This window comes from Egretta garzetta, unplaced genomic scaffold, assembly GCF_000687185.1.
Source record: "Egretta garzetta isolate BGI_Z169 unplaced genomic scaffold, ASM68718v1 scaffold524, whole genome shotgun sequence".
Classification (NCBI taxonomy): Eukaryota; Metazoa; Chordata; class Aves; order Pelecaniformes; family Ardeidae; genus Egretta; species Egretta garzetta.
In genome coordinates, this window is record NW_009259336.1 from 1335147 (window position 1) to 1348626 (window position 13480).

At 42.6% G+C, this 13480-nt stretch overlaps 1 protein-coding gene across 2 annotated transcripts in view; it reads right to left on the reverse strand.

Annotated features, from left to right (window-relative positions):
* The window catches only part of KLF12 (Kruppel like factor 12), a 174229-nt gene extending 160957 nt beyond the window's left edge, over positions 1 to 13272 (reverse strand). For both annotated transcript variants that reach the window (XM_035892375.1, XM_035892374.1), the window contains exon 1: positions 13213 to 13272. In XM_035892375.1, coding sequence (XP_035748268.1) covers positions 13213 to 13233 — 21 coding nt within the window. In that variant the 5' untranslated portion in view covers positions 13234 to 13272. The remainder of the gene's footprint in view (positions 1 to 13212) is intronic.
* Between the last annotated feature and the right edge of the window lie 208 nt (positions 13273 to 13480).

Sequence of the window (13480 nt, forward strand, 5' to 3'; positions counted from 1 at the left end):
ATAAAATGCTTTTATTAGATTTACTTTGCACCAGAAGAACTGGATGGGTTAAGCTGCTCATATTTTTAAGCAACAATTTCTGCACAGGCATAGAATGTTATGTGTACTGCATCTTTCTGAAGAGATCTGGACCACTAACATTAATAATGTGACAAACTGCCTCCATCATCATTTGGGATGCTGAAATTCAATAAACATTACTAAAATATTCTAACCACTAAAATCACAGCTGCAGTGGTTTCAAGAGCAGTGTTTGCATCAGGCACTGAATGATGCTGGACACAAATCTGGGGAGTAATTCCCTCAATCAGTGTAGATGATTTACAAGAATGCTTTTCATACTGAAAGCTCATGCCAAGTCACCAGTTCACGTGCAAAGTAAAAAAGAATTCTAAGAATTCTTTCAGGAAAATATACCTTTTCTTAAAAACCACTCCTCACAGGACTTCAGCTTAAAGAATCTATGTCAGGTACTCAGCTTGTTCTGTGATGAAAAGCACCAAAGCTATGGCATTGTTGGCGGTGTTTCTTCAGATGTCCATCCCTGGGCTCAGAGCAATCAACAGAGAGCCTTCATCCAACTTTTGTGTGCGTGTGTATGCCTTATGTATCTGGAGGTGTACTTTATATTGTCTGAAGACATTAATAAAGTCTGTATTTCAAGAATTAAAGAAAAAAAGCATGGTAATTCTATCACCTGTTTGGTGCCAGGAACAATAAATTATCCACTCTTAAGTGAAAACTGTGAAAGTCTATCATCATTTATTCTTAAGTTTAAAATAGTCTCTGAAAAATTCAGGTGGGGTTTTTTTGGCTTGTTTTTGTGGGGGGTTGAGGTTTTGTTTGTTTGTTTTCAAATAATTACAACTTTCTGTGAGTGGCCATTTGCCTGAAAAACAGCAGAGGTCTGAATTTACTTTCAACCTGAAAAAATACTCGCAAGATCAATGGATTATGTTTATTATTCTAAACCACAAAATTAAGTTTTAACCTAAATACACTAAAACTGGGAAGAAAAAATAGTCATACTGATGATCAACTGTGAGGAAATACTAGTCTAATTTAAGAGATCACTGTTAATACTGTCATGACTATATCTAATTATCAAGCCCTGTAGAACCCTACTCAGGCAAAGCAAGCCTTTTAAAATAGGTTACCAAATAATTCTTCACATTTTTACCATCATCAGCTGCCATACAACTGCTCTAGGGTCAGACGTAAAGGTTTATGCCTGCATTGGATAATTTTTGTTAAAATTTTGCAAGGGGGATACTAGTTAAGTACTTCACATGCTCATTACGTTGAATGACCCACAAAGAGGTTAATAACAAGCAACAGTGCAAGGCAAAATCTTGGCTGGCTACCTGGAACGTCCCCCAGGGTTCAAAGCAGCCCAAGCTGATGCAGGATGGAAATGTCCAGCTTCACTCCTCACTAGCAAGGAATACGGGTTCATCAGTTTTGGTGTAATAAGCTTCCTTGAGCTGCCATCTCAGAAGGAAGAGGAGGAAGCGGACACTTCCATTCTACAACACCACAAGAAGCAGTAGACGCTTACTCTTTTCTTCCTTTAAAATTTTTGTAACTTGTAAAATTTTCCAACTGAAAGCTTCAGGTTCCCTCGCCAATGCAACGTTATCTCAGCCACACATGGAAAAAAGCCACCTCCTTTCTCTGACTTACTAAATACAGACGTAGGAAAATACTTTTAGGTCACTTATGCTCGGATTAGAAATGAGAGACTTCTCCCCAAGACGAATGTAGGGTAAGCCGTGGAGAAGCAGGGCATGAAGAAGCTGTCCTAAGCAGGGGGCTCCTTCGGACACCATGACTCTTCAGGATCCTCTTCTGTGTCCTTAGGGTCTGGTGTTACATAGCACATTGCAAAGTCTGGAGGTTGAAGTGAACGCTTCCCCTCCTTTGCCTTGCTCATATCTTATTTAGGATTTTAGCGCCATTTGGGGAACAGTTACAGACACTTTAAATCACATTTGCCTGGTGTGATCTTTTATTTATTTACTCTAAAGATCCCCACGTGGGAGAGTTCAGAGCCACTGCAGTGGAAGAATTTTGATGTTTTAAAACACTTTTTGATGAAAACAACTCTGTTAGTCCTTATAAAACATTCCACGGTCTCTGATCCCACCAGGCCATGATGTGGACAGACCTCAGCAAATATAAGCAAACAGGTTATTACTCTGGTGCCCTCCCTTGTACACTGCAGTAACTGTTAACTGATACAGATTTACAACTAGACAAAAATAACTGGTGTACTAGAGACCCAGCAAGAAAAAGAAACTGGTAAAAAAAAATAAAATCTAACTTTTTGTACATCAACTGATAAATAATAATTGCTATCCACTACCCAGAGTAAATTTGCAGAACTAATCCCAGCCTGCATCCTGGAATTACGAGTGGAGCACTGCAATACTTAGCAGGCCAACTAGGTATTGACCATCACTACTGAAATCACCGGAAATATTTAAGTTTTCTCATGAACAAAAGCAGAAACTAACCCTGCTCATGGAATACTACATCCATGAAACTATCCCTTTTTCCCCAATAACCTGGTTTCATATTAGGCAAATAAATGCCTATGTTTCTGTGCAACACTGTATGATGAATTACTCGCCCAGATTTTTCTAAAAGTAGCAGCAATTGACATCAGGTTAATACAAAAGGATTCTTAAGCTGCACATAGCTCAGAGAAACCAGAAACTAAGGATATAATTCACTCTTCTGGAAAACTGCTATGCCCAACAGTAAATCTTTTCCTTCAGGCAAAAGTGGTTAAGTAGCCTTGATCATAACAAACTGTTGCTACAGATCAAAGAGTAATGGCACATTCATATTCAGAGTAAAGTAATAGCCAAACTCTTGCTTGAAGCCATGTACATGGTTGAGAAACAACAGGAGTTGGGTGCCGTTATTACCGTCTACATTTAACTATTCTACTTTTCCAGTGCTTCTCTATTTTCCATGCTGAAAAGATATCATCAGCTGAGGTAGAAAAAACCACCCACACCAACCAAAGCAGGTGAACTGGTTTCAGTAAATTAAAGCCTGAAACCTCTTAATATTAAAACTTCTTTCCAACATACACCCACTTTGAAATTATAAAGGTTCTAAAACTTTTGAAATTACTATTATTACCACTATAGAAATAAATAGCAGGTGAGCTTGGTTTATAAATGCTTTTCCATATATTTAAATAGGTAGCAGTTAGGATAATTACCCAGCCTCTTATGAGCCTCTTTTATCAAGCCATGAATTATCAGCAGGTAGTGTATTTTTACTGCGTAAAAGCTGTATTTTCATGAAGATGCACATTGCTTGCTATTCCTGAAGAGCTTTAAAAGTCCTGAATAAGACAGTATGATAGTTAAAGGGATCCAGATTACTCAAAAAAAAGGGTTGGCTCCTTGTACGTGAATAACCAGGATATTACAAACTCGGTGGCTCTCCTTCTGCATATAAAAAAAGATTATCCTTGCTTTCTGCAGAGATTAAGGCAATTCACTTGTTTCACATTCTGCGATAAAATAAACTCCACTGTCACGCCGCCTGGAGCTCCTGTATCTCATCCATTATGTAAATCTCCAAAGAGTAGTTCAGCAAACATCATCTCAGTTCTACTGCACTTAATAAGATGACCTACACATCTGAGTTAATTTTCATCTTTCTACGACCAACAGAAACTCCTTAATTTGCAAGAGAGACTCTCGCTGTCATCTCTCTTCATAACCACCAAGCCCAAGCTCATATAGTTTAAAATGAAACTCAGACTTAACTCTAAGTGTTTGGGTCTTGGGGGTTGCACCATCTCCTCTAAAACAGGGAAAATAAAGTCAAGGAAAAAAATAACATTTTTAATCTCACTGTTTCTAAGATGTCTTTTTTATTGAGGTTTCTCCCCCCAGCCCAACACAAATACTGAAGCACTTCTATATTACTTAGAAATTAAGGTGGAAACTCAGTGCATGTTCACCTATAGCGTTTGAAAGCCAAGACTTTTGCTTTCACTTGAGCCACCCACATGTCCATCACAGAGGACTGCAGCAATCGCAGCTGTAGCAGACTGCTATCAAACTGAACTGAAACAACAACAAAAACCCCTAAGTAAATAGCAAAGTTCAAAAGAAGGTGACAGCCTCAAAGCAGAAAACTTGCCCTTTCCTGACTCATCACCGAACTTCTACACAAGAAAGACTTAATGAATCACCAGGAGTACACATGAAGCACTGTGTGGGAAGAGTAAGAGCAGGTCAAGATTTATATTAATACCAGGAGCTTATTTTCTCTTTTAGACACATGTCCTTGGGTATATGAAATACCGTATCCAGTGGAATCATTATTCAGGCCTGTAAGCAGCGGATATCAGTATTAAAATAACTGCTTTCTCCTTACGTGCTAGCTCCTGAATTCTAACACGTTCTTCTACGCCTTCATATGAGAAGTGACAAATTGCCGTTGTCTGACATTATTCTCTCCACGGCATGTCAAAAATACTAAAATCCAAATGCATTTATTTCCAGCACTAAATGTTTATTGTCAGATATGTAGGAAAAGGAAAACAAGAAAGCATATGTAGTATTTCAATTTCTGGTTCAGTGTATCTTAATCGTCACCACCGTGCAGACCAAGAACCATGGGGTTTTCCCTTCTTATAGAGAAGTAAAGATTTGCTCTAACATGCAGTTAGCTGTGCTGCTTCATGTTACTGAGAATTAATACCTCCCACAACAGAAGTATCCTTTTTTTCCACACAAACACTTACATCCTGATAACTAATGACCAGAAACAAGTCATTAAGAAACAAGCAGAAGTACTAAGTCCTGTAAATCTCTGGTTTAAACTTGTTTTGTTTGCTAGATCATGCCCAACAGAACTGAACAGCGTTCAGCTTCTTGGAAACAAAAAACCTGGGAGTATGAATTTAAACATTTTTCTCCCCATTAGGCACTTTGGAAACTTGTGTCATACTTCTGAAAATACACACATCAAAATGGCCTTGTCAAACAGCTTTGAAATTAAATGCCTTGTGCTTCCCTCTCTGGAGTAGTATAAATTTAGTCATTATTAGAATTAGTATAATTGTTCTCTAAGTGCTCTAGGAATAAAAGGTGAAATGAGCTCGGTGACTGCTCTTTCACTCCCACAAGAATGTGCCGCAGCAGCAAAGTCAGGCTGCAAGAGCAGGGATGATGCTTTGAAAATCCAAAGACTGGAGAATGAGTCCAGCAAAGCAGAGCCTTGTGTACTCACCACGTCTGCGCCAGCATAGCTTACAGGCAGAGGAGATGCCTGTTCTTCCAAGGAAGACATAGAAAACCTGTGGAAAGAACTGCCCTGCCGACGAGGGGAAGATGGGAACCTTCAGCAAAATGACTGAAGTTGAAAGGAACAGATCCAAGCCTTTGAGATCTAGCTCCCTGTGGACCATGTCCCATCACTTAAGACTAGTCCTCACCAGGAGCATCGAGGCTGAAAGAGGAACCAAAGAAGCCGGTTTGCAATAGGAACACTGGTTTGGAAATACCACTAAACAAAGAGGGACATCCTGCAATCTCAACTGGGAGGTCCCTGAGCATCCACCTAGCAGAACCGGGGAGTCTGCATCTCCCTTGGCACTCAGCATTGCTGCAACAGGAAGGGATCTTCTCAGTTTAGCTGAAGATACCCACAGCCTATGTCTTTCAACAGCCCATGAGAAAACAGAGCGTGTTAGGTAAGCTTTTTGGAGCACACCTCCCAGTTTGGTTTCTTCCAAAAGCCACTTAGCTTGCACAGCCCAAGGCCATGCTACTCGGAAGCAAACTGAAGCACTGGGGAGAGGGGGGGGGGCACGCAGGGACATTCACAGAGGCATTTCCTGATCTAAGCTAAACCAGGAATACACTCAGCTCACTTCCCAGCTCTGGTCTGCTCCAGACAGCTTCCTCCAAAACCAAAACTGGCCTGTGGTTTGGGGGACTGATCCTTCTAGGCTTTTTCTACCAGCTTCACTGGTCCTAGTGAGCCCTCCAAGCCTGCCCCCTCAGACCCCTGCACACAGCCTCATGCCAGAGCCCACAACACGATACGGATGCCTCCAACACCATGGCAACACAACACTGATAGGCCTCCAGTTATCTCCAGCAACAATAGCGAGCAACAGGAGCACCCCAAGGTACGGGAGGACACCCAGCCTCCAAAAGGCAGCAGCACATACTGCAGCAAGCGCAGGGTGGAGGGAGCCAAGCCTGGCCGGTGGGCACACAGGGACCTGGCGTCGCTCGCACCACAGCCACAGTTTGCTCCCTGAAGTGGATGCACCCAGCAAGGCAGATAGGGCAGGTCCTACATTTAGGCTTGGCAGGCCTGAGGCAGTCAACACAGCTGCAGCCAGAACTGAGGAAATGGCTCGCGTCAACATTTCTGACCTAGATCTTCAGGCTACTTCCATCATTTTATTTCACATAATCCACAACATGCATTTTGGAGGCTACAAGAGGTAGCGGCATCCATTTCTGCTCCTCCTGAGAAGTGGGAACTCTGCTGGTAGAGCATCTCCTCTCCCTCCCAGCACAGGAACACCGACACACCTCCCAGAAATGGGAACCAAGGGTGCCCGTGCCTGCATTATAAAGCAATCTGCCATTTTATGCTCACAGGCTAGTTTTTGCTATCTCTGTTCTCAGCTCTGGCTAACACTCTTCAAGGTGAAGATTTTTTCCACTCCTCAAATGAATTAAAAAACAAACAAAAAAACCCTCCAACCCCCATTGCCCCTTGTCCTGTCACCGGGCTCCACTGAGAGGAGTCTGGCTCCATCCTCACGACGTCCACCCTTAAGATATTTGTTGGCAGTAATACAAATGATAGGTAGCAACACGTTTTACTAGCTAAAATTGTAAGGGGATAGCTATTAACTTTCAGAAGTAGTTTAACAGGCACTCTGCTGCTCTGAGTGATGTCAATAGGTGCTGAAGCATGCCCTTAAACACAGCTTTCACCTACATCCAGCATTTACCAACCACAGACTCATCACCACCACCTATCTCTCAGTGGAGGAGTGATCTAGGCAACACCAGTAAGACCCACCTTTGCTTTACAATGACATTTAGCAATTTTAATGACATGAACTGTGAAAAGAACTCCGGCATTTTAAATATTCCACATTTCCATCTCATTTTGTCAATTCCAGACTAATTACTCTCCTGTGAGCTGCACTACAATGTAGGCTGCCTTACTCCTGCACACACCACCTCACATGAAGGTTGCTGCCGTCCTTTTTCATGCAATTCCCCATTCTTCATGTTTCAAGAAGCTGTTTAACAAATAGGATATTAATTCAAGAACTACTAAAAAATCAGTGCACCCGAAACATCCCACAGCGGCTCCGAGCAGAGCAGAAATCTGTGCAGCCACCGGGATGCAAACCCTGCACACCCTGCTCCTGAGCGACTGCTGGGTCAGAGACATTTCTCACAATCCTGAGCAAAGCCTCTCGGGCAGCTCTGCGCTGATTACTTGAAAATACCACCTTATTTATTATATATAAAGAGATCTTTATTTATTGATTTTAAAGCAAAGCTTGAGGCTTTTGCAGTAGCCGAGGCTTTTGCCGTAGCCGAGGCTTTGGCAGGGAACGTCTAACCCACCCCTGTGCCTACCTCTATTGCCCTTCTGAAGTTTTAGGGTGCAGAAAGACCACAGCTCTCTTCAACCACTAAAGTAACACTTCTAAAATTTATTGTATTTTGATACATGAAGCTTAAAAGCAACAGTTTACAATCCTCTGCAGATGACTGCCCTCCCATCCACACTGGCAGGAGTGAAATAAAAGGACAAACCCCTCAAAATCATAATCCAACTTGATTTAAACAAGGTCAGATCACAAGCCAAGCACTAAAAATGATTTGGCCCTAACTCCAATAAACTGGTTTTGCGTGTGTGTGTCTATATGCATATTTGTGCTTTGGATACCCACCCCAAGCCAGCTGCTGAAGAACACTATGTAAACACACCAAAATAGTTGGGAAACGAGTGGAATGGAGCCAAGGTCTGGGACCCATATAAACAAGAAACCATTTAGGCTATGAAAGCAACTACCCAGCAGAAATGAAGAAAGAAGTGGTGTAGAACAAATTTTGTGCTGCTGTTCATAAGGAAAGCCTAATAGGCACACCAAGGTCTTCCCAGAAATCATTCACTGATTTTACAAAGGCAAAGGGAAGAGGAACGAGCTCCTATGCCATGCAAACGCGTCAAGTTGAAGGGGTTCATTGCAGGCATCTTAAACGTCTTTTTCTCCTTGGAAAAGATCAGCGTTGGAAACACCCCCGACAATTTTTCAGCCACGGGGATCCGTTCCAAGTCCATCTCACCTCACCCCCAGCGGGGCTGAGCCGGAGGTGAGCAAACCTGGGGGCTACATTGCTGCTCTCCAGCAGCCCATCAGCCGCTCCAGCACCCGACGGGAAAGGACGGGAGCAAGGGACAGCACAATATGCAGCAGTCGATGTAAGGAACAGAATAAGAAAGAAAACTTCTGCTGCTCCTCCCTTTGCCAAATACAAGGTTTGGGGAAAAGTTTTCTTCCTGCTCTTACAGTTCCAGCATAAGTTTTGCATTTTTAAGTGACAGTAAGTAAAAGCAAATCTGCCCTATGAATATGAGCGGGTTGCAGACAACAAACTGCCTGCTATCTATTTACACTGTGAAATATTCATTAAACATCAGCCACCAATCGACTGTTAAGGGACCCATCTTGGTAAATGCTAGACAACAGATGAAACCAAAAGAACTTCACAGTCTCCCTGCCTTGCTGAATGGGGCCATCAGTCATTTTTAAGTGGTCATTTGTTACATTGTTTTATCCAAGATATTTATAATCATAATTAATTGAGACAAGACATCAAGCTACAGCCTCTTTGCCTGAGTGTAATCTGAACTGAAAAGCACATAACAGAATGGATGGATTGATGGCCAGTGCAAAATAACTCCCTTGAGATTAATATATTTTGTCCTGTTGGTGTTTCTAGTCATAATTATACTCCAAGAATCCACTGAATGATGTTAGATGTGAAAGACCACTTAAGAGCAGTCACTTCCTTTCTAGGAAAACTGCTTTGTAATGGATATGGCGGGGACAGCAGCCGACAAAACCCAAATGCATCATCACACTGCTACTAATACTCAGACTACGCAAATAAAAACATAGAACTTCCTCGAAAACACCCTGAAACACATTTAAAAAAAATAAAAATAACTTTTAACATGTCCAAACTTTAAAATCATGAAAAAAGTAAAGACTGAAAGTCCAATGAGTCCAAACTCCATCCAAAACCAGGGTAGCTCCAAAGTTAGACCAGGTGGCTCAGGGGATTGCCCAAGCCTGTGTTGGAGCATGGTGTTGCTCCTCCCCAGAAGCAGGACTTGATGAGGTCCAGCACATTCCACCAGCCTGCCAAGGTCACCCTGAACCCCGTTTCTCCAGCCCTGCCCTGACTGTGTCAGCTGGGTACCACTGCACAGCATCACACACGTGCTCCCTCCCACGCCCTGCTCCGCACAGGAGTCGGGAGGTGAGGAAGGGGAACATCAGAGGTAGGAAGACTCCCAAGAGGGGATGAGCTCTGGAGAGCTCAAGATAGATATATTTCTTTTGTGCCGAGTCCTTCCCTCTAAATAGCTCAGCCAAACTTGGCTCTTGTTTTTCATTGTTGGTTTTTGGGTGTGGTTTTTTGGGGGTTTTTTGGTTTTTTTTTTAAAGATGATGCACAGGTTACCTTCGTGAGACAGCAGTACTACTACAGCTTATCACACAGACCTCTCTAGAAAATAAGCAGTCACCTCCTAATGCCACTGAATTCAGTAGAACCCTGTGTTATCATTTTCTGAGCATCAAGTAACTTAGAACATCATTAAGCCTGATCAAATGAACCACCCAGCAGTATTTCTGCAGGCTGTCCATGAAACCACAGCATGAGTGGGAGACTGTACCCAAGACCACTCGTTAAGTATAACACAGACCTGCCTTTCAATCTGAGCAATCTCTTCTCCCCTTTCATTTCACTCTCTGACCTCCTTTCAGTCCTGCCCACTTCTTTTTGGTTTGAAGTCTTGATCTTTATTTTGCCCAGGACTTTTTGAGCTATAGTTCCTCCCTGTCAGTTACCAATTTCCTTACCAGCTCCTATCCTGGTCTCTCAACGCCATACATTTGCATTCAATCACTGTAGCCTGAAAAACATAAACTTTAAATGTCAGATTCAACAAGAGAACTGAACCTGAAGCAGATCAACAAAGGCCTAAAATACACCAATATAACATACAGAAGATGCAAGCCAAGTTGCTTACACCCCCAGTGATATACCAACATACTCATGTTAGCAATGGAAAGCTTTCAAAACTTGGTTAGCAAAGCAGCAATAAAGTGAGAGGCTGAGGCAGGGTGCTGGGTGAAATCCAATCTCTTTCCTCTTTGAGCCAGAACTTTATCAACTGATTTTACCAGCGACCACAGAAGGAGCCCTCTCCACCTCTATTGCTTAAGTCTTCTGGAATCAAGTCTTCCCAGAAGAGGAATTTTTAGTCTCAGACTTTGAAATCCTCCACATAATCACATTTTTTTCTCGTTCAGCAATATGACTTAATCATGGTACTTTCCTAACAGAAAATATTAACAGCTGGATTCAGAGCCCGACATTTGCAAAGACTGCCAAACAGAAAACATGTAAAGGAATAACTTGGTATGCCCTTCCATATCTGCACATATTTCGTGCAACTTCCCCACAACTACTGCTGGATGTCAGCAGAAGGGCATGAGTGAGTGGAACTATGGTTTGACAAAAAGGAGGTGCCCCTGTTCTCCTGTTCTTCCTTCCTTCTGCCACCACTCTGCGTTGAACCAAAAAGGCAAAAGCAGAGAGAGGAAGAGAGATACAGAACTAGCAGTGCTGCATCTCATGCAACTACAGTCTTTCCCAAGAAGTTTGGGAAAAGGCCACATGAGTCCAACAGTCTTTTGCATTCGCCTGATCTGGAAACCCTCCCCTCCCCTGTGCAGACTCTGGTTACGATGGCCCCTCTCAAGGATCTGACAAATCCTTAACGTTTTCTGCCCTGGCGTCACTTCCCAAGCCAAATATCTAAGACTGTCCTCTAGTCTGGCCCAGTTTCTCCTCCATTCAATGCAAAACATTACCACGCTATCGTAGCACTGCCCTGCGCTGTCTTCTAGATAGTATGAGGAGTCCACTGTAACATAATGATATCCAGAGACAGCTTAGAGATAATTAGGTTGGTCTTTGCACCCCCTCACACTTTCTGCCAGAAAAGAGCCTCCCCGAGTTTGTACACACAGGATTTTATCACTGCAGTTCTGGAAGATGCAAGCAAGGCTTGGGTGGTATCAGTTTTTCACTCTGCTACTTGTAGCCAGGAAGTCTGAGCAGGGAAGTGTTTTCTCCCCCACGATGCGAGCCCATCCTGAGCTATCAGACATCGGTACAGACAGCAGCCACCGACACGTCAGCAATCAAACCAGAGAAATTCCTTAAGACTTTGTCTGCTGGTTTTAGCAGGCAACTACTGCCGGTTCAGATCTGGGCATATGGGCCCCTGATCCCATTGAGAAATTGTGTACATTACTGCAGAGCTACTAATACCACTCGCTGTCTCTATCAGGGTCTAAATTTGGCTGCTGGAGGTGTTTTCCGGTACCTGCAGTAGATAAAGCAGATATTCTACGGATGCTTCTGAACCGAAGATTGTTTCGCTGACTGTTATTTTGGGAGATGGGATTCAAGGATGCAGATGATTCCCTCAAGTCTCATGCTGCTTGTGAATCCAGAGGTAGCTAGGATCAGCATGTCCACTACCTGTTGTAAACACTAAAAAAGCATACCCAAGAAGGAACTGAAGTAAACTCTTCTGTATCCAAGTCAGCTGTTGATGAACTGTAAAACTTCTGAATCACTTTAAGATTGATAAAGCCAAATTATCACAGAGATAAGTAAGAATCTCTCCTCCTGAACTACTTTGCTCAAGTTAATAGACTTAAATTTCTGGTATTGAACTGACACTGTGCTTTTGAAAAAAATTTGGGAGTTTTGCTATTTTTTTCACTGTTCCCACCCCTGACTGGGATTCAGGAGTTGAAGAAAGCTCTCTAGGGAAGAGGTTTTCCACCATAACATATCCCTCCTTCACTAGCAGAGTTTCCAGAATGCCTTATTTAACTAAGCTGCTGCGCAGCACCCCACTGCACTGCACCCTATACCACACAACCATAGAATGTTTTGGGTTGGAAGGGACCCCTAGAAGCCATCTAGTCCAACCCCCTTGCAGTGAGCTTCTTTAACCAGATCAGGTTGCTCAGAGCCCCATCCAACCTGTCCTTGAATGTTTCCAGGGATGGGACCCCCACTACCTCTCTGGGCAGCCCCTTCCTGTGTTTCACCACCCCCACTGTACCCCACCGCACCACACACCCCGCATCTGTCATTACAATTCATTCGCTCCGGTGCAAACCCCCAAGCACAGCCAGCTTCGTTTAAACAGCCGTGGCAGGAATTGGTTAACGTAGCATCCCAAGCAAAGCCTATAATTCACAGTCACCAACAAGTCAGACTGACAGATGCCAAGGCCGACTGGATTTTATCACCTTACAAAGCATAACAATAAAGTCAGTAAAGCACGGAGGTCAACTAACAGCCTCTTCCTTTTTAACCAGCGCTCTGAGACAGCCATCTCTCTGTGATAAGAAAACAAAAGCGCCAAGACACTTTCAAAGATATCATATCCTATTTGACTTCGTAAACAGCATTTGTCAGTGTGGCATCCGAGTGCCACTCCACAACGTGTTAAGCTTCATAGCCAGTAGCTGTGATGGAAGACAAGGCCTCTCTCATTCTCCCTTCATCCTTGCATGTAAGAATAATGAACACCACTATGCATCAGCCCATTCAAACACCTGGCTTCAAAGGAATTACCTATTTCCTTAATGTACTACTAGGTTTTCCTCTGAACGTTCAGGTTTGATCAGAAACTGTTGCGTTAAAAGCTACAGCTGTGTCAAGCTACAGCATTCCCCTGCCTGAAAGACAGTACAGCATACAAAGCTCAGACCTGTTATTTCATCTATTATATTTTGTAACACAATATAAATTTTTGATAATAGCAGTAATATGTATAATGCATATGGCTGTAAAAATGTCAACCAACTTTTATGGCTTTCCTCTTCATATGAATATTCAGTCATCCATTCGTCCCTAGATCCACTTCAATCCTGAAAAAGAAAAGATGAAATAATTCAATTGATGTATTTTCTTAAAGGCTCATTAATTTCTCAAATATTATTGTATATGTAAATAAAAAACCTAACCACAGACATCTGTTCCATACTAAAACTGAGGTTAGAGGAACAGTAAGTTTATAAGCACTTTAAATAAAGCTGGATAAATACAACAGAAAGTATATGGAGAAAGCCTTA